The sequence below is a fragment of the Lynx rufus genome, unplaced genomic scaffold (genome assembly GCF_022079265.1).
Source record: "Lynx rufus isolate CCGP_SWC_20201006 ecotype Redwood Valley unplaced genomic scaffold, mLynRuf1.p SCAF_10, whole genome shotgun sequence".
NCBI lineage: Eukaryota > Metazoa > Chordata > Mammalia > Carnivora > Felidae > Lynx > Lynx rufus.
The window spans coordinates 40,969,032-40,991,026 of record NW_025814824.1 but is presented as its reverse complement, the minus strand read 5'-3'; the positions used below and the strand labels follow the sequence as shown (position 1 = coordinate 40,991,026).

The following is a 21,995-nucleotide window of genomic DNA, read 5'->3' as shown; positions in this document are numbered from 1 at the left end:
ATTCTGTGTGTCTGTCTGTCTGTCTGTCTCCCTGCCTGTGTCTGTGTGTCTGTGGAAAAAACTATTATGGCCCAAGTCACGTGTTCTTGTCCGCATAGAGTCCTGAACTTCGATTCATGACTAACCTGCCGTGTACATCCCAGCATGTCACTGCAAAACGAGCCCAAGTGTTTAGGTATTGGCCTTGTGCGTAAGTATTTCTAGTAGAACTTGGAAGAGACGGCAGTTTGAAATATGGGTCTCTACATTCCCTTCTGGCTCTTCACTGATGTCAGAACCATAGAGAGTTCGTGCTTTTCCCCCCAAAACTGGCATTCTGAGGATCAGTCTCTTTCCAAATCACTAAAATCTACAGTTTGGGGGAAGTCTTTATTTGTGAATTATGACAAGTCCTGAGCCCTCTGAGATTCTGAATCAAGATAGCCAAGTACAGGATTATTTTATGGCCACTAGAAAAATCTCAAATCATATTGTATTTGTGGTTGCAATGAATTCATAAATAATGGTAATCAAATTTAAAATGTACATCTTAATCTTGTACTAAATAATGGTATGGTATTCCAGCCTATAACTGAAAATAAAAACATTTTATGCTTAGTTTTAAATCATGTATATATTTTAAATATATTGGTGGACAACCTAATGAAAGAAACGAGCATTCTTTCTTTGTAAAGCATTAATTTGAGCACTAATAACAAATTAAATTAGGGTATGGAGCATGGAGAAAAAAATTACCAGAGCCCCACTTGGACTGATATTAATTTTGTACAAAATTAAAATTCCACAGAGTCATACACTAAAGAAGGATGAAGTTTATTTTAAACCTCAAAATGCGAAACAGAAACTGAGTTTTAAGAGCTATTTCTCTCTTCAATACACTGAAAATTCTAGAATGCTACTGAACAAGAACAGCCTCTTTTGAAATATCAGGCTTCCTACAGTTTACACAATGTTGATAGGTTTTTCTTAAAGGCATTGGGCATTAAAAGGCAAATAAAGCACGTACCGAATTTTGTTCCGTCCAACTAAAAAACTGTCCTAACCCTCAGGAAAAAAAAAAATGCCCACAATAACACAATAGTAACCTTGATTAGAAAGATACCTGCAGCATCTGAAAAGGAGTATGCTCTGGAAAAAAAATTCTTTATTAAGTTGATTTTACAATTATTTGAGGTTTCAGGATTTGGTACTTTGAGTTTTATAAATGAAATAACCCAATCTGCACATATTATTATGTCGTTCATTAAAACTAAAAATCAAGGGGAAATGCTCCTCAGTGCAAAAAGTCCAGTAAGGTTCTACATTTGCTTAAATTAAATTGCTACCTAAGAAATATTGGCTATACTTCGGAATTAACATTGAAAATTTTCAAATATCTCTCCTGATAATTTTCTCTACAGTGATTTATTTAAAACAATAAGAGCTACAAATTGAGACTAGCTTAAAGAGATAACAGCCTAGTGTCTTATTGTCCTCTGCTGACAGGAAAGCGTGTTCTTTACATACTGTACTTAGCTATAAAACACACATTTTTCCTTGGTAAGAAAAAAAAAATACTTTTCTGGCTTACTTAACAGGCTATTTCGAGGCTTTAAAGAAAAAACACACAATTATTTGTGAAATAGGGTTACACGGTAGAAGAAAAATTAAGAAGAATTATTTGCATCTCCTTTAAGTTATTCACAATACTTTGAGGCTTTCCTTCTCTCCAGTTAGTGCAATTTATTTTTCTATGCGTCTCAGTAGCAAACAATGTTATTTAGACTCTAACCTGGCACGCTACAACCTCTGGCCCGCCCTTGAGCCCCTCCATTGCAAAGGTCTCCAGGTGCAGTTTGGGTAGCTGCAGGGTGAAGTCATTCCTACTTGCCGCAGTCCGTGACAGCGAGATCTGATCTCTGACCTAAAGGGAAAAAAACAGCATCAATGGTAATTCCCCTTCAGACACATTAACTGGGATGAACTGGGTCCCCTTGAGCCCACTGAGTGGACTTGCATTGATCGCTGGACCTGAAATCCATGAATAAATTTAGGACTAATTGATTTTTCGTTGCAAATAAATCTCTAATTCAGAGTGCTGGGGGAGAATGTTAAGAAGAAAAAGCATCCTCCTGCTTGAAATGAGGGAGGGAAGACGAGTCACTGGAGCTCTTCTGATCAAGAGGTTTTGAATTATTTTTTCACCGTTCCACCCTCAAAAGAAAAAAGAAAGGAGGAAAAAAACATCCACAAAATCGAAAACAAACAGCAATCTCCTAATTATTATCATTTTTTAAATAACATGTTTAATTTAACTGGCATTAACTGATACATATTAGACAAGACAGTTATTTGGTACTGGTCTTTGAAAAGAAAACTTCAATAATATGTACCCTGGAATAAAAACAAATATACTCAACACACAAGGAGACTTAAAAATATACCAGTCAGAGGTTTATTTGCCCATTTTCTTCTTACTAAACTTGAGTCTTAGCGACTAAATACATATAAACCAACTCAGTCACGCAACTTCTAAATAAGATAATGAATGAAATCAGTGGTATTTGTACTATATTTTAAGTATTCGGAAAGGCAACAATACAAACATCACAGATACAGGAGAAACACCAATTCTCTAGCCAATATAGGTATCACATGCAGTTGATATTACACTGCCACCTTCTGGACAAATGAGAAACTACTCCCTATATGCTGTATACAGATAAAAGAAAATGCTCAAAAACCGGTCTGTTTTCATTTTTAATTTCCAAAGTTATTAAAAGCCTTAAAAATTCCACAGTTTAGTTTTCCATAATATCAGTGAGCTCTCATTTTTAATTATATAGTTTCATGATATTAGGTTTCATACACAGGCATATTTTCTAACTTTCCCTATGCCTGACTTGGTTTTAAAAACGTATCTCTTTGCTACCACATATTTGATAAATATTACACAACTAGCTTAAAGCCACAGGATCAAAAGTGTTTTTTATGAAGTAGTAAAGGTCAAGAATGGGAGAACTATAAAAATAGCACTAATTTCTCAAATAAATATATTTATATCTCTACTTTTACCTGAGCGGCTTCAAATGTAACTTGGCGACAATATATGATAGAAAACTCTCCTTCACTTTTCCATTCTACTTGGGAAGCTTGTAAAACCTGTTTGAGTTATTTCTTGTTTTATGAATGAACCATCATACTGCGTAGGGTCTCCTTACACCAGTAAACACACACAAACATATGATGACATCTTTAACCGTTCATGCTAATCTATGGTTATAAAACTCTTTATATTCCCAAATTGAGCAGAAGACTTTCTGTCAATAAGTGAATGTCAAAGTGTATGCTAGAAAACATACACCGTAAGGTAATTTTGATAATGGTGTGAGTACTGTATGCACAGCGGAGTCCCAATTTGGAATGTGTATTTATCTGTAACAAACATTCTCCAGAGTCTTCAGTCAGGATGAGAATGCTTTTAACTTATTTTACATAAAAAAAAATATTTTACAAGTATATTTTCTTTAATTTTTATAGTTTATACTTATGGATACCTTCTCCCGCTTTTTCTTTTTTGGTCACCAATGCGCACTCAGATAAAAGAAAACATTAATGTGGATTAAGGTGCTGAGAATTTATCAACATCAAACCACTGGTGTTTTGCCTTCTACCCTTCTGAACCATAGTCAATAGATCTAAATATTTTACTGCACCCTGGCCAATTCATTGTTTGATGTTTAAAAACTCACCCAGAATCAAAGAAAATTTATTAAATTTGAGCCCCCAAATGAGATACTATTAGCTTTGAAAGTCAAGTTTAACTGCGATATTGATGATTCTCTTTTTTCTGTGACAAAATTCACTAGGGAAATCCTGGAAGTCAAAGTACAAAAGCAGATTGCTAATACGGGCAAAGGGGGGAGGGGGGACCGTAAGCAATGTAGGTATAATCCACAACACGGTTCGAGCGCTGGGGGTCCTTTCACCCCATTCTTATCAGGCACCAGACATCAGCTGTGAAGCCTGACGTCCACAGGAACAGGGAGCCACGTTTCGCAGTCTCTGAATAAAGTTGCTGAACAACATTAAGCCGGGGCATTTGGCATTTAAAACTGTGACTTCTTATCAAATTAACATCTTCATGACAACATTATTTAATTTCCAAGATTAAATTCATTCTTTACATTAGATAGGTTAAAAAAAAAAAACCTCAAAATGCAGTCCTTTTGACGGCATCATAACTACGACAGTATTTGAATATGCACGTGTTAATACGTTCGTTCAATGATACATTATGTGCTGAACGCTGACAGTGCAATCAAGAGACAGTGACTTGTGATACATCATAAATATAATATCACAAATATTTCTGCTAAATTTTAAGAGTTGTTTCCACTCTTAAATTATGCCAGAACTTTGAGAGAAGGCATCCAACATGTTCTCCGAGTATTTCTAGAAAAAGTTTTTTCTCACTCTTGAAAAAGGATTGGCTAGGAATTCCTTTATTTGAAGGGGTATGGGGAATGAAAGCATCGTGTTGAGAGAAGGCAAAACAGTGACGCCGGGCAAATAAAATTACAGCCGCGCACAGCAAAGGAGCGGGAAGGGAAGGTGACCAGGAACAGAAAAACACCAAGGGGGAAAGGAGAGACTGTTCAGAAGGAGGCAGAAGGCACGTGTGAATTTCAGCGTGTGAGCAAGGGACACTGGGAAAGAGATTCAACCCACAACAGTAAGGAATAGGAGCTTTCTGTATGGCATTAAATTGGTTCGTGAAAAACATAGAACAGGCAGCCTGAGAACAAAGTAAACAAAATCAGAAAAGAGATAAGGGGGATTTCTTTGGGAAACGCTGCCCAGTGGATATGAAAGGATTCCTTTCAAATATGAGAATCTAAAATAAATTTCTTTACTGTCAAAAGAATTTTGAAGTAACAACATGAGAATAGTAAAATCACTTTTTTCCCTAAAAGGAGAAGTAAGCTCGCCTTCTAAAATACAGATTTTAGTATGGACTAAGATGAAAACAATCATTGTCGCCTGTCTGTAGATTAAATTCTAATTTCATATTTCAAATTAATTTTAAATTATAATTTCAAAAGTCTGTCTTTAATTCTGTTTATGGCACATCATTATTCATCCTTTAATTAAGATTCTATATCCTTTTCCCGTGATTTATTTATAGCTGTGAGTGATAAAATATATATAATAATGTTTTTCTACTTCAAAATGGGTAACAGTTCATATTTAACATATAATGAATTTTTTCATAGAATTTCACAATATAAATCTCATTTGTCAAATTGTATACATTTTTATTACATTCTATACAACTGTTCAACTTCATAGTATTTTGACAAAGAATAAAAACATACCTACATTACTACATTCTGAGATTCTGGTTTTTAGAAAAGTGGTTTGCTTTCTCCCTTTCTTATTACATACTTTCAGAAAGCATGTATTTCAGGCCACCTGGGTGGCTCAGTCGGTTGAGTGTCCGACTTTGGCTCAGGTCATGATCTCGTGATCTGTGAGTTTGAGCCCCGCGTCGGGCTCTGTGCTGACAGCTCAAAGCCTGGAGCCTGTTTCAGATTCTGTGTCTCCCTCTCTCTGTGCCCCTCCCCTGCTCATGCTCTGTCTCTCTCTCTCTCCCTCTCTCTCTCTCTCTGTCAAAAATAAATATACATTAAAAAAAATTTTTTTAGGGGCACCTGGGTGGCTGTTGGTTGGGCGTTCGACTTTGGCTCAGGTCATGATCCCCTGGTTTGTGGGTTTGAGCCCCACGTTGGGTTCAGTGCTGACAGCTCAGAGCCTAGAACCTGCTTCAGATTCTATGTCTCTCTCTGTCTCTGACCCTCCCCCGCTTGCGCACTGTCTCTTTCTGTCTCTCAAAAATGAATAAATGTAAAAAAAAAAAATTAAAAAAAAATTTTAGAAAGCATATATTTCTAACATATATGCTATAAGACACAAGAGAAACGAGACAGAGAAAAATAAATGAAACTTTCTAAGTGAAAATGCTGTTATGAAATATATATTTAGTTTATTGTAACAATCTAGTTCCAGATTGAAGTGATTTGTAAAATCCATGTTTTACTGTTCCTTTTGCTCTGATTAGCAAGCCACCAATCTGTTTTCTGATTTTCTGTACTCCTACCGTAACACCACAAAAGCTATTCCTGCTCGATATCTCAATGATGAGATTAAATTTGCCATTTTAAGAAAAACTGCTCAACTCTCAAAATGTGAAGCTGCATGTTGTATTATGCACAGCTATAAATCTCTTTGGACCTAATATTCCAAGTTAAAAATAATAATAATAAAACACTTATGGAATGTGGTACTAGCTGTGTTTTTACCAACAGGACACCAAGGAAAAGTAGTAGGATTGTAGATAGAAATTCAGACAAACTTACCACATAAAAACATATATACTATATATATAATTATATATATAGTATATATATAATTACATATATAGTGTGTGTGTATATATATATATATATATATATATATATAATACACACACACACACACACACACACACACACACACAATGCCTGAATCTTTAATGTCTGGGGAAAGTAAGTGATATTAGCACTTTACATCATACCCTTAATCTGGCTAAAATTCTACTTACTCCAACCTAGTATGGCCTCTGTGGCTTCAAAATCAACATTCTTACCACCATCACATCCACAGAGTCTCCTGTAACACCTCTGTGTTCATGTTCTACTTTGATTCCAGCTGCCTGCCTTCTTTTGTTCCACTGCTTCCTCTTCCCTTCCTTCCACCTCCACTGGCTCCGTATTGCTTTCCCTTCCCCCTTTATTCTATTTTTCATCCGACACAGAAGACCGTACACACTATTTTTCAACCTCTGCACTAGAGAGCTGTGTGTGCTTGGCACACTACAGCCTGGGAACCAAATCCAGGCCACCGCCTCTCACTGTAAATAAAGTTTTATTGAAACACATGACACCCATTCATTTACCTATTATCTTTGGCTGTTTTCCTGCGACCATGACAGAGTCGAATAGTTGAGAAAGAGACCATATGGTCCACAAAGCCTAAAATATTTACTATGTGACCCTTTACAGAAAATGTTGGCCATCCTCTGCCTTAAAGGTATAGAAGAAGGAAAGACAGTATTTTTCACCATCTGTAAAGTTTTTTAAATAACCACATCTCACCAGAGAATATATGAACAATCCCTAGCAGGTCAACCTTCTATCAGTAACACAGGATGCCATTTCACAGATACTTGCTGGCTTCTTTTTTCATAGATAAGTGTTTCATAAATAAGTAAGTGTCCTATCTCCTGATCTAGTTTCAAGTTTCAGGTAGTCTAGTGTACAACTTGACTGGGTCTAACTTTCCTGGCACATAGCCTAATGCCTAATCAACATAACATTTGGTTCAACAAGTAGAACAGGCACACTGGAGAGGCTTTTGTAAAAAGAAAGAGAAGGGAGGGCATCGGCCAGAGTTAACTATATACTCTGTAATAACAGTAGCGGCAAGAAAAACGCTATGCATACAGAGGCTCGCAGTATGTGATCAAATAAGAATGTCATTCCAAACTCACAAATTCTACAAGGCAGGAGAAAGAGAGAATAGAATAAAAAAGATAATTAGCAGTTCCAGGACTCTCGTGTGTGCCTAGTGATAGAAGCAGGGATTCAAGCTCGTCAATGCAATGGAGATGACATTCACAACCTGAACAGTTACATCTAACAACAACACTGGGTTTTGTTTGTTTGTTTGTTTGTTTCTTTGTTTGTTTTTTCCTTTCCTTTGTTGTCTGGCAATCTTAGCAAAAAATGTGTAAATTTCATAAAAGTAGTTTTGTGATAAGTAATGGAGACTATTGTTTAGATATCCTTATTTTCCTCTATAGTTTCACTGGACCTGTGGGCATTCTCATTCATTCATGTTTTCTTTCTGCCACAGCCTGACATTGACACACACACACACACACACACGCACACACACGCACACGCACGCACGCACATACACATTACACTGAGAGACAAGTTACCTGGGCAGCAATCATCCTTATACAATGGTCACCATTTCACACGGAAAATCCCCAAACTATAATGTCCCAAGATACATGCAACAGTTCCAGCTGTGCTCCACACCCACAGGAAGGAGAAGCAGGCACTCCATTGACAGTGCAGCAAACACACGCACTCATAATTTGAAAAGACGGAAGTGAGAAACTAGGCTTCTCTTGCTGGCAGGTTATTTAACTTAACCTACAACTCTGGAGCAGAGCCAGAACTCTCCAATGACTGCCAGCTGCTGTCACCAGAAAAGAGGGCAAATCCACCACCGCCACCACCACCACCCCACACGTTAATAGTCACATCCCAATTACGGATCTAAAAAATGGATCTCTTGAATCAGATTATCAAGCTGGCTACATCCCAGTTAAGGATCTGAAAAACCGAACGCTCAAAATCAAATTACCAAGCTGGAAAACAGAGTGATTTGATCACGGGCATCTTATAAAGGCATGAGAAATCTGTGGTGTAGGTTATATCCCATAGAATGCACCCCACAAATAGATGGCTGTGACCTTGAGCTATTTAAGCAAACATAAAACCTATACCCAGAATAGAGAAATATGTTTATGAATTGTTAACAGTCCTCCACACAGAGATATTTTCTTTCCTAGGGTAAATTATTTCAGAGGATAAAGGCAGCTGCACACTGAAATTAGTTATTTAGATGTGTTTAGGCTAAAACCTGTTAAGCACATGTCCGTGACATTCTGTAGTGTCTTATCTTTACTTTGTCAAGGTTTTTAAATCCCTCTTGAGCGGGAGTACCATTTTTAGCTTGGCTAGGTCAGAATGACACTGAACAATATGAATGATGACACACAAGACAGCTATATGGACAGAGTTGTCATCAGCAAGCCAGCTGTGCTAACACCTGTAAGTCCTGCACAGCTGATCTTCAGGACCAATATCCGGAAACTAAGAATGAAGAGGAGTTCAAAGATCACAAGTCACATTCAGAGAGTCAGTAACGAGTCACTAAAAATTGCAGTTTTAGAGGCATGAAATCATAGTTCAACTTTTAAAATGCTATCGGCTTTATGAATTAAAAGCTATTCTGTGGTGTTTATGTTCCTTACAAATTCACTGAAAACTAAAAATCAAAGACAACTATGTACTATTTGGGTTAACCATTTTTAAGATAAGATTATGAAATCATATTTAAAGATTTGGCAAGATAGTGTCTTCACCTGTCAGATTCTGTTTGACTCTAATCTATTCCAGAATCCACTCTAACAAAAGAAGTAATCATCCTTCTACTTCATAGGAGTCAAACCAGCTAGAAACAGGTTATAACAGGACACTTACACCCTGTAAATTTGTTGCTAGCATACCTCTCTTTCCTGGAGACATTCTTATAATCAAATCTAGGCTTTCTCCTCTAGCACTTGATTAGGCAAAATAAATACACATGCTATTTTTAGCAGTCAAATAAACAAAGGAAAATCAGCAAGACTTCCATTGAAATCTAGAGATGGCTTTAGTTTTATTTAGAGACTGGGTGATGGTAAAATTTGACTCATTCAACAAACATTCATTAAGTACCTACTGGGTACCAGGCGCCGTGATAGATGCTGAGCATATAAAAATTAAGGAGTCAGAGTTCCATCCCTCAAGGACTTCAAACTCTCGTGGCATAATTAATCTCTCAAAATGCATTTGCTAGCCTCCCATTTATCTGTAATGTCTTGTTTCTCCTATCAATTGCTACACTGCCTTCTTTCTTTGCCAGTGAGTATTACATTAATCAATCTCAAACCTTTATCTTTAGCCTGACTTTTTCCCTGCGGTCCAGACTCACATATCCTGCTGATCACTCCACATTACCTTAAACTTGGGTATTTCCAAAACAAAACGCATCATTGTCTCCCTTCTTCTCCTTACCAAAAAAAAAAAGCCTGCTCCTCTTTTTGTACTCCCAACATCAGTCGATCTCACTGCCCATACTGGGAGTTATCCTCCGTTGCCTTCTCATCTTCATTTGTCATTTTACTAAGTAAGTTTCACATCCTTTTCTCTGACACCACCCATCCTCACTACCCTGGTCCAAACCTTCTCCTGCTTTCACTGAGCCTAGACCCATGGCTCTTAAAACCATTTCATTACGATATCCAGTCTGCAAATATGCCTTCCAGAACCCAGATTCAATAAGAAACCTGACCACATTCATCCCTAGCGTAAACCCTGGTTTACTCCCACTGCCTCCATGATAAAGATCCAAGGTCTTAGATGGGGGAAAAAAAAAAAAACAAAAAAACCCAATGAACAAAACAAGAGTTCTGCTAAGACCTGGCTTCCAAGTGCCTCATTCGGACTCATCTCTTGCATTCTCCTTGCACTCACTGCTGAACGGAGGATGTCTGGCTATTCGTGCCACCATGAACTTGCACACGCTATTCTCTCTGCTGGAATGCCTTTCCCGTCTTCCCTCACACTTCAGCCCCATCAGGGCATTCATTCTTTTCTAGGAAACTTCCAGCCAACCCGTGAGTTTTCTAGGTATGCATCATAGATGAATAACTATCTAAATGGATGTCGAACTGCATCTTACGGATCCGTGTTTACCATGGTATACTGCAATTATCTGTGTCTCTGCCTTGAGGGAAAGGACTAAGCTATATATATATATATATATATATATATATACACATATATATATGTATATATACACACGTGCATATATATGTATATATACACACGTGCATATATATGTATATATACATACATATGTACATATATACACATGTATATATACATATACGTATATGTATACATATATACATATGCATATATATGCATATATATGCACACACATATGTATATATACATATATGTGTGTGTGTATATAATTTTTGATTGTTTGTTTCCGCCAAAACTGGTACAGCTCCAGAATATAATACACACTTAAAAAGCATTTGTCGAACTCAACTATTCACATTAAATATTGTGTTTTATGATGGATTAGAGGTTTTAAGTAACTTTACTATAGAAAGGAATCTAAAAGAACATCAGCAAAAATTCCTGTGGCTTCCTAGTTATTGTTTCAGTGTCATTTCAGCCCGATAAATTTACAGGGCTTATAGATGCAAGGTCTTCTAGAGCCTTCTGAGGCTTCTGGATTGTGACTTCCTGTTTTATCTTTCAGACATTTTACTGAAAAGGCAGCTAATACTTCTGAGTAAATGTTCAGAGGTACCTTTAAAGTTCATAGGCTACTGCAATCATATACAAGAAACACTGTAGTTAATCGTTCCGAACTCATAGGATTCAAGCAATCTCTGTAAGTCTCAAGAATCCAGCCATTCTGCTAACTTGACAATAATAAAAAAATGACTCCAAAAAAAGTTCATTCTTCTCTACATTCCAATTTTACCTAAATTTACTTACTTTTACTCCCTGCTATAGTATAAACCAAGACATCTCTCTGTTAAGCACTTGGTTATTGCCCAATAAATACTTACTTTTCTCATACCTAACCCTAAATAATTCAGATATTATCCTGTACATCCACTCATTACCTTATCCTGAACATTATTTTAAATATAATTATTGTACTTTCTTTTTCTCAAAATAGAAATACTTAAGCATGTTTGGAGAGCCTCTTAATGTAAAGAAGAAATCAATTCCTGAGAGTCTTTGTTATCAGTAATATTAGAAACCTACTGGTAAAGTCATTAGGAAAACAAAAGTATATGACTTTAGGGAATGACGTTAGCAAAAATGGTGGAATAAGGAATTCCAAAAACCAGTTCCTACACAAAAACAATGAATACACTGACAAAATTTGTCAGAATCAACTTTTGCAGAACTCTAGAAACTAACTGAAACTTTATAGAAACCACACAAAAGCTTAATCAAGAAAAAGAAAAAAAAAAAAACCTGAATCTCAGTATGTAAGGAAATCTCTGTTGATACACGAGCAGAGCACAAAGTTAACAGAACAGCGATTTCAGTGGCCCTACCTGACGAAGAATACAGACTTTACACAGAGATGAAAAATAAAGCTCACAGAACACAATATTGTCATAATATTGTATGGTGACAGAGGGTGACCACTTAACATGGTGAGCACTAAGTAACGTACAGAATTGTCAAATCACTATGTTGCGTGCCTGAACCTGATATAACATTGTCTGTCAACTATGCTTCAATAATAAATATTTTCTAAAAAAAAGAATACAAACTTAAAAAAATTAGTTCAGTAAAGTCATTGACCAAACAAAAACCACCACAGTAAGCAGAAACAACTAACACCGGGGATGGAAGAGAATCTGATTTCCAGAGTTGCCACATTGCACTATTCAAAATATCCACTTTTCAACAAGAAATTATGAAGTTTTCAACGAAATAAGAAAGTCTAGCCCATACACAATAAAAACAGAAACTAATGGGAACTGTCCCCGAGGAAGCCTCAACATTGGATTTATCACACGATGACTTTAAATCAATTATTTCAAATATGCTTAAAGTGCTAAGGGAAACCATGTACAAAAAAACAAAGGAAACTATAAGAACAATGCCTTCCAAAATAGAAAATACAAACACAGAGATAGAAAGTATAAAAGGGAACCAAATAGAAATTTCAGAGTTGACACATTCAAAGTGTTTAATGGGGTGGCGGGGGGGGGGGGGGACTATCAACCAAGAATTCTATATCCAACAAAAATACTCTTTAAAAATGAAAGAGAAATTATCCAAGATAAACAAAAGCTGAGGGTGTTCAGCATCACTAGACCTGCCTTAGGAGAAACCCTAAAGGGAGTCCTTCAGCCTGAAATGAAAAACACCAGACAGTAATTCCAATCCACATGAAGAAATAAAGAGCACTCATATAAAAAATTGCACGGGTATATATAAAGTCAGTAACAATGTATTATTTACTTGTAACTCCTCTTTTTTTCCCATGTTATTTAAAAGACAACTACATAAAACAATAATAATAAACTATGTTGATGGGCACACTATATATAAAGATGTAATTTGTGACATTAACAACATAAGGGGAGGATGGAGCTACATAGGGGCAAGGTTTTTATATACTACTGAAACTAAGGTTATTAATTCAAAGTAGACTGCTAAGAATTAAGATATTAATTGTAATCTCCAAGGCCACCACTAAGAAAATAACTAAAAATATATAGCAAAACAAGAGACAAGGAAAACAAATGTTATATTGCAAAACATCTATCTATCACACAATAAAAGGGAGGGGACTAAAACAGAAATTGAGGAATATAGATATAAGACATATAGAAAAAAAAGGAAAATGACAGAAGTCTTTCCATATCACTAATCATATTAAATGTAAGTTGATTAAACTCTCCAATTAAAAGTCAAAGATTGGCAGACTGTGTTAAAAAAAAAAGATTAATTATAGGGGTGCCTGGGTGGCTCAGTCAGTTAAGTGACTTCAGCTCAGGTCATGACCTCATGGTTTGTGAGTTCGAGCCCCGCGTCAGGCTCTGTGCTGACAAGCTTGGAGCCTGGAGCCTGCTTCAGATTCTGTGTCTCCCTCTCTCTCTGCCCCTCCCGCTCTGTGTCTGTCTCTCTCAAAAATAAAATAAAACATTAAAAAAAATTTTTTAAATGATTAATTATATGTTGTATACAAGAGGTATCTTAGATACAAAGACGCAGATAAATTGAAAGTAGAAGGATATGGGTGCCTGGGTGGCTTGGGTGGCTCAAGTGGTTGAGCATCCAACTTTTGGCTTCAGTTCAGGTCATGATCTCAGTTTGTGAGATCAAGCTCCACGTCAGCTTCCGTGCTGACATTGTGAAGCCTGCTTGGGATTCTCTCTCTCCTTCTCTCTCTGTTCCTCCTGTACACACACATGCATGTGCATGCTCGCTCTCTCTCTCTCAAAACAAATAAACTTAAAAAAAAAGAAATTAGAAGGATAGAAAAAAGATATTCCATGCAAACAGTAACCAAAAGAGAGCTGGAACAGCTATACTAACATACACAACACACTTTAAGACAAAAAATGTTACAAGAGACAAAAAAAAAATCTATGATAATAAAAAAATCAATCCACCAAGTAGATACAACAATTTCCAGATATATATGCACCTGACAACAGAATCTCGGTGAAATCTGTGAAAGCAGAGCTCACACAAAAATTTTTGGTTGCAAATACCTACATTAAAAAAGAAGAAAGATCTCAAGTCAACAACCTCTTTTACCTGAGGGACATAGAAAGAGAAGAGCAAACTAAGCCCAAACCAAACCAAAGAAAGAAATAATAAAGAATGGTGTAGAGATAATAGAGAATAGAAAAATAACAGAGCACATCAAGAAAACCAAATCTGATTCCTTGGCAAGGTCAACAACTTCGACAAACTTTAACTAGCCTTGCCAAGAAGAAAAGATTAATTAATTACTATAATCAGGAATAAGTGTGAGGACATTACTAGTGACCTTACAGAAATAAAAAACAGTACTAAGAAGATGAACAATGTCAACAAATGAGGTAACCTAGATGAATGAAACAAATTCCTGGAAACACATAAAGTACCAAAACAGACTAAAAAAGAAGCAGAAAATCTGAATACATCTATTCCAAGGAAAAAGAATGAATATGTAAGTAAAAACCTTCCAATAACAAAAATCCCAGGACTAGATAGTTTCACTGGTAAACTTTACCAAATGTTTAAAAAATTAACACCAATCCTTCTCAAACTCTCCCCCAAAAAAATTGAAGGGGAAGGGACACTTCCTAACTCATTCTATGAGGCCAGCATTACTCTGATACCAAAGCCAGACAAAGATATCACCAGAAAACTATAGACCAATATCCCTTATGAACACAGATGCAAAAATCCTCAAAAATAAATACTGGCAAACCAAATCTAGCAACATATTCAAACAACTACACATGATAACCAAGTGATATGTATAACAGGAATGCAAGCATGGTTCAACATACATAAATCAGTTTATGTAGTACCCAACATTAATAGAATGAAGGTTGAAAATAAAGATCATTACATTTGATGTAGAAAGAGCATTTGACAAAACCCAACAACCTTTTATAAGAAAAATTCAAAAAACTAGGAACAGAAAATAACTTCCTCAATCTGATAAAGGACATGCTCTTAATATCATACTTAATGGTGTAAGTCCAAAAGCTTTCCCCCTAAGATTAGGAAGAATGCAAAGATATCTGTTGTCATCTCACTGCTAGAACTCGAAGTCCTAAGCAGGAAATTAGGCAAAAACAAAAATAACAACAATAACAACAAATAAACAAAAAACAATAAAATCAAGGTATCCAAACCAGAAAGAATAAATATCTTTATTTGTAGATGACATGATCTTATATAGAGAAATCCTAAAGAACCCTCAAAAGAAATTATTAGAGCTAAAAAATTCAGCCAAGTTGCAAGATACAAAAGCAACATATAAAAATCACTCATATTTCTAAATGCTAATAATTAGGAACCAATAAATTAAGAAAATACAATAGTACAAAGAATAAAATACTTAAAAATAAATGTAAGCAAGAAGGCGAAAAACTTGTACACTGAAAACTACAAAACACTGTTGAAAATAATTAGAGAAGATCTAAATAAATGGAAAGGCATCCCACGTCATGGATTGCAAAACTTAATGTTATAAGAAGGAAGTACTATCAAAATTCAAATTGTCCTCTTCGGAAATGGACAAGCTGATTCTAAAATTCATATGTAATTACAAGGAATCCTGAAAAGCCAAAACAAACCCTGAAAGAAAAACCCAAAGTTGGAAGACTCACATTTCTTAATTTCAAAATTTACTACAAAGCCACAGTGATCAAAACAGTGTGGTAGATCAATGGAACAGAATTGAGAGTGCAGAAATAAAAGAAAATATCTATAGTCAATAGATTTTCAACACGGGTACTGAGATCATTGAATGGGAGAATTAAAAGTCTTTTTAACAAATGCTGTAGGAATAACTCAAGTTTGGTCTTTGTATTACACCAGTACAAAAATTAATTCAACGTGGACCAAAGCCTAAATATAAGAGTTAATAGAAAGTGTAACTCCAAAGTTTGTAGTTTTTTTTTTTTAATTTTTTTTTCAACGTTTTTATTTATTTTTGGGACAGAGAGAGACAGAGCATGAACGGGGGAGGGGCAGAGAGAGAGGGAGACGCAGAATCGGAAACAGGCTCCATGCTCTGAGCCATCAGCCCAGAGCCCGACGCGGGGCTCGGACTCACGGACCGCGAGATCGTGACCTGGCTGAAGCCGGACGCTTAACCGACTGCGCCACCCAGGCGCCCCCCAAAGTTTGTAGTTTAAACTCCAGAGAATTTAACACCATAAAACTCTTTGGAGAAAACACAGGGAAAAATCTTCATGATCTTAGATATGACAATGAATGTATTCTCAGATAAGAATCCAAAAACATGATCTGCAAAAGAAAAAAAATGGACTTCATCAAAATTTAAAAAACTTTTTTGGGGTGCCTGGGTGGCTCAGTCGGTTAAGCGTCTGACTTCGGCTCAGGTCATGATTTCATGGTTCGTGAGTTCAAGCCCCACATCGGGCTCTGTGCTGACAGCTCAGAGCCTGGAGCCTGCTTCGGATTCTGTGTCTCCCTCTCTCTCTGCCTCTCCCACGCTCACACTCTGACCTGTCTCTCAAAAGTAAATAAACATTGAAAAATAATTTTTAAATAATAATAAAAATAAAAAACTTTTCCATCAAAGGACACTATCAAGAAAGTAAAAAGACATCCTATGGAATGGAATAAGAAGGTGTAGGAGTGACTGCTTAATTTGTCTGGATTTCTTTTTGAGGTGATAAAAATATTCTGAAAACAGAGTTGTGATAGTTGCACAACACTGTAAATGCATTGGAAGCCACGGAATTGTACATTTTAAAATGGTTAAAATGGTTACTTTTTTTTAATTCAATACTTCTGGTTTTTTCCCAAACATCTGAGAGTTCAACTAAATAGAGAAGTGTGTGCATCAAAAATGCACCTCATGGAAAGTTGTGATTTTGTTTTCTTTTGTTATTTTTCTTAACCCAATAACCGGAAATTAGCCCCCAAAAAGTTTCTTAATAAAAAGTTAACTTCTGGCCTACATTAAAAAGTCACAATACATACATACATATATTTACATGAAATTAAAATAAAACATCTGTTTCTTTGAAATAAGGTATATGCTTTTAAATGAAAATGACTGGCCTTCCTTATTAAATACTAGTATCCGTCCCAAATGGAATTTTAAAATTAATATCCACTCAACTGCTTTGTATAATACAGTTTCAGGATTTGAAAAGTTGAATGTAATGTATCAAGTTTAAAAAATAACAAATATAGGGGCACCTGGGTGGCTCAATCAGTTGAGCATCGGACTCTTGATTTTGGCTCAGGTCATGATTTCACGGCTCATCCGTTCGAGCCCCACATGGGGCTCTGTGCTGCACAGAGCCTGCTTCAGATCCTCTGTCTCCCTCTCTCTCTGCCCCTCACCTGCTTATGTGTACTCTCTCTGTCTCAAAAATAAATAAACGTTAAAAAAAGAGAAATATAAATAGCTACGCTATTTTGGCTATGTACAATAAACTACTCTGAAGAGTTTGGATGCAACCACAACCATTTTAACCATGAAAGAGCCCAGACCCTCCTTTTGTACCACTCCCAGTTTCTCCAAGGTGGCAAAACGCCTCTGGACAGTCCGAAGGGGCCACAGAAATAAACTTGCAAAAGCTGGCATGAGGACAGCAGGCAACACCAGTGGGCTGGCATGAGCGATTCTCTGGGCCACTTCTTTAGCATCCTTTCATTCACACCTAAACTTCATAGAACAGAGAATTAGCCCAACCATCAATTAGCCTTCCCTACATTTTTACTTCAAGCTTGAAAAGTAATTGATAATTTAAAAACCACTATGTAAATAGAAATTTCCAGAGACATCAATTAAAATAATTAACTAAATCTGAAGGGGAAAAAAGCTATAACCAAAAATAAATCTATAGCAGTTCTAGGCCAATTCTATAGATATCTTTCTTTCCATATGACACACAAAACCCAAAAGATGAACTGCAACTGAAGAACTGTATGATTATAATTGTCCTATTGCAGTCTTGATCGTATTTAAAATATGTATTTTGCCACTCTCACAATGAAAGGATAAGGTACAACATTTATGTTCCATACTGATGATGGTTTTTCTCTGATGTCAAAGTCCACTCCTCACTGTAGATGCCACCCAACATTTGTTTTCCTCTAGCTGGGAAAATGAACAAACAATTCAAGGCAACATCAACTATATAAAAAGTTATGCTATATGTATGACATGACCGATTTCTCCTTTCAAAGATTTCACCAAGTACAAAAAAAATCTAACCAAAGATGTCTTTTTTTCCTACAAATCAAATTTCAGATTTCTAGCATATATGGATTTGATGTAACTATGTCTAAACTAAACTTTTTTAAATGGGGAGAGGGACAAATCACAGTTTCAAACAATACTACTTTAAAACATAGCATTCAGAATATTAGATTTTTTTGAAAGTGCTTTGGGTGATATGAAATAATGCTAATCACTTTCAATATCTAAAAGAATACACAGGCCTAGTTTTTTCCACAAGGTTAAAGTGTATTAAGTATTAGTTTGCTAATGTTTATTTAATATCTCCTTAAAAAGATTTGTTTTGGGGTATTTTTAAGTGATTTCTGAACTATATTATATAATAAATTTAATTCCAAGAATTATTCTAAATATGATTCATTCATGAATTCCATATATCTTAAAAGTACTAGGTAATTATATTTTCAAGAAATTGTCTATTAGACAATAACATTAATAACATAATAACATGATTAATAATAACATAAATAACATTTCTCTAATGAAAATGTTTAAATAATGAAATAACGAACACATCTTTGAATCTGGAATGTTAACCAAAAACACAGTTAATATAAGTTCTTAGTAATATCATAACATCCTTAAACGCGACTCATCATTACAAATTAAAAGCTAACTTAACACATTTTGTAAGAAAGAAAATTACAACTTGAAAAGTACTGCCAGATACATATCATTATGCCTCCTCTATGTATACATACATAGGATGATAGGTTTGAGAGCGGTAAGAGGTTAGACAGTGTGGTCAAACATTTTATCATTATGAGACATGTAAGAATCATAATGACCTCTGGTTCAGTCAGCAAAGACCACCAATAACTCAAGTGCAATTATACCAGTTTGGGGAAACCACTATTTCCATAGTTTTAGCAAAGACATAGGTAAATTCTGAAGAAGGTTATGCAATACAGCATTGTATAATACAAGTTGTTAGTCATTTGGAAGGACCTTTTCATGAATTTATTTTCTAAGAAAGTTACAAAATTAATTAAAGTATCTTGAGGTTAATAAAACTGATAACTAGGAAAACAATGTCATAACACAAGTTGAACAATATTGAAGAAAAATTATACTACCTTATGAAGCATATTTTCTACTGTTCTCATATGATTGGCAACACATTCTTTGTCTCTAGAAAATAAATTAAAATTAGGTATTAGTAAAACCCAAGCCTTACAACAACTGTTACACATTGTAGGATAAGTCACTATTATTGAAAAACATGGGTTGGTTATTATTGCACTCTTTCTAAAAGTGCAAAGTCCAACCATATTCACTAGTATATTTCCACATTTAACCGTTACCTTTAGTTATATCGCCTGCCATAAATTAGAGGGGGGAAAAAATCTTAAGGATATCCTCAAAGTGGAAAAAAAAAAAAAAAGAGTGAAAAAGGAAAAGAAACCATGATTACATTATTGGTTTAAAATGTGCTAGAAAGGCTAAACTTTTATTCTTTTGATTTCTAATGAAGGAGATTTTAAAAATCATAGTGGTGGAGATATATCATGAATGGCCATATTATGCAAAATAATATTTTCCTTTCTACATAGGCTCTTTGTGTTACAATAATTGCACAAAAACCCTCTTCTATGACCTTGACCAGAAACATGTAAAGTTACTAGTTTCTTCTAACAGCTCTGTAGATTGAATTTAGCCTTAATAATGAAATAAAAAGTTTAGATGTACAGAATAGGGAATATAATCAATATTGGAAGAATATTTTTAGTGAGTGATAGTTTTATCATGGTGATGACTTCACAGTGTATACAAAAGTTGAATCACTATGTTGTATACCTGAATATAATATTGAATGCCAACTACACGTCAATATAAATACAATTAAATTAAAAGTTTGGATGAAAATGCTGAAGACAAAATTTAATGGTAATTTATAAATTGAAAATGTATGAGCTCTCCAAATTTCAAATTAACTTTCTTTTGTGTTACAAGGACATATGATCATGGTCACAGATCACAGACATTACAGAGCTTTACAATTTTCCAAAGAACTACTGGTGGGTATTCAAACCTAGCAATATTTTGATCTTGTGTAAACTCATTTTTTCATTATGTGTGAGCAATTTCCCAAGCCCAATGGCAAAGCTGTAGATATCCTAGAGGGCAGATTCCCTGTTTTGTGATTTAGTTTACAGACTACATTCATATTTCACAATATTTGATGCTTAACAAGAGTCTGTCTCAAAAAAATTTTAATTTATATATATATATATATACACACATATATATACACACATATGTATACACACACATGCATGTATATATGTTTATATGTATATATACATACATACACGTATGTATACACATATACATATATGTATATATACATGTATATACATGTATATATATACATACATGCATGCATGCATACACACACACACACACACACACACACACATACATATATATGTAATTACAGGAGTCCAGAATTCCAAATTCAGAAAACACCGAGTTTATTAAAATTAGATGTTTCTTTAATCCATAAATAGATTTTCTTTAAGCCATGCTGTTGTACAAAGGGCTGTCCTAAAGTATTCCATGAAATTTGATGTGAGGAACAAATAAAAATACCCAAGAGAATTGTTCAATTTGAACTTCAGAGTGTATGTCAACTTGATTACCTGGTAAAAGGAAAACCACTTTCATCACATTTACATAGATGCCCACTCTAAAAACAGTATGTTTTTTTCTGTTGGACATATTAGAATATACAGCTATAAAATTAAGTGACTTTTCCATGATCAATGTGTTTTATTGCACTTAAAAAGATGCTATGATATATATGTTGATTATATATTAACATTTTTTATGGAACTATGACTTGCAATATTGGTATATTATACGCCGAGCAAAATTTGGGGGGCAAAGGGGCAGAAGGGAATGGGGAATATGTGATAGAAGGAACTACGAAAAACTTTTGAATAAAGTGTATTCCATTTCATATTAATGAAATCATGGTTTCAAACATGTAACAGTACAACAGAGCCCAAAATACACATAATTAGAGGTTATATAGAACCTTACACTTTTCTGAGGTTTCTCAATAAAATATACAGTTAGCATGTTGAGTTAAGAGTTTTCTTTTTTGAGGATATATCAGAGAATTTCAAAGAGAGACAGCTGTACTTTTGTTTTCTAACACTGTATTATCCAGGGCTAAAACCCGGAGCATGAAAGTAAGAATTGATCTTTTGTCTGTTTTAAGTGATCTCCCCAAGGTCCGAATGCTCACTTGGCTGCCATGCGGAGGGCACTCTCTGCATCGTGGATGTTCTCCTCCAGTCGACGCTTGTCCTGCTCCAGCTGGGTAAGATGTCTATTGAGCTGACGCAGAGATTGATCTTTTCTTCTCAGCTCCATCTTTGCCTCGGAGAGACTCTGCAAGCAGACAGAAAACAGAGTTACTTGTCAGCCCTGATAATTAACTTCAATTTATGCCATAGGCTATTAAACAAAGAAGGATACAGACTGACTGAGAAGTAGACTTGGGTCATTACACATCAAGGTTTAACAAATTTTCTGCAAAAATTTTACATACTTACTAATTAGAA

At 35.3% G+C, this 21,995-nt stretch overlaps 1 protein-coding gene across 1 annotated transcript in view; it reads right to left on the bottom strand.

Annotated features, from left to right (window-relative positions):
• CCDC171 (coiled-coil domain containing 171) overlaps window positions 1-21,995 on the bottom strand; it is a 310,063-nt gene that overhangs the window by 77,008 nt on the left and 211,060 nt on the right. The window contains exons 22-24 of the mRNA XM_047064791.1: window positions 21,677-21,822; window positions 19,500-19,554; window positions 1,772-1,903 (exon numbers count right to left, since the gene is read on the bottom strand). Of these exons, the coding sequence (XP_046920747.1) occupies window positions 1,772-1,903; window positions 19,500-19,554; window positions 21,677-21,822 (333 nt within the window). The remainder of the gene's footprint in view (window positions 1-1,771; window positions 1,904-19,499; window positions 19,555-21,676; window positions 21,823-21,995) is intronic.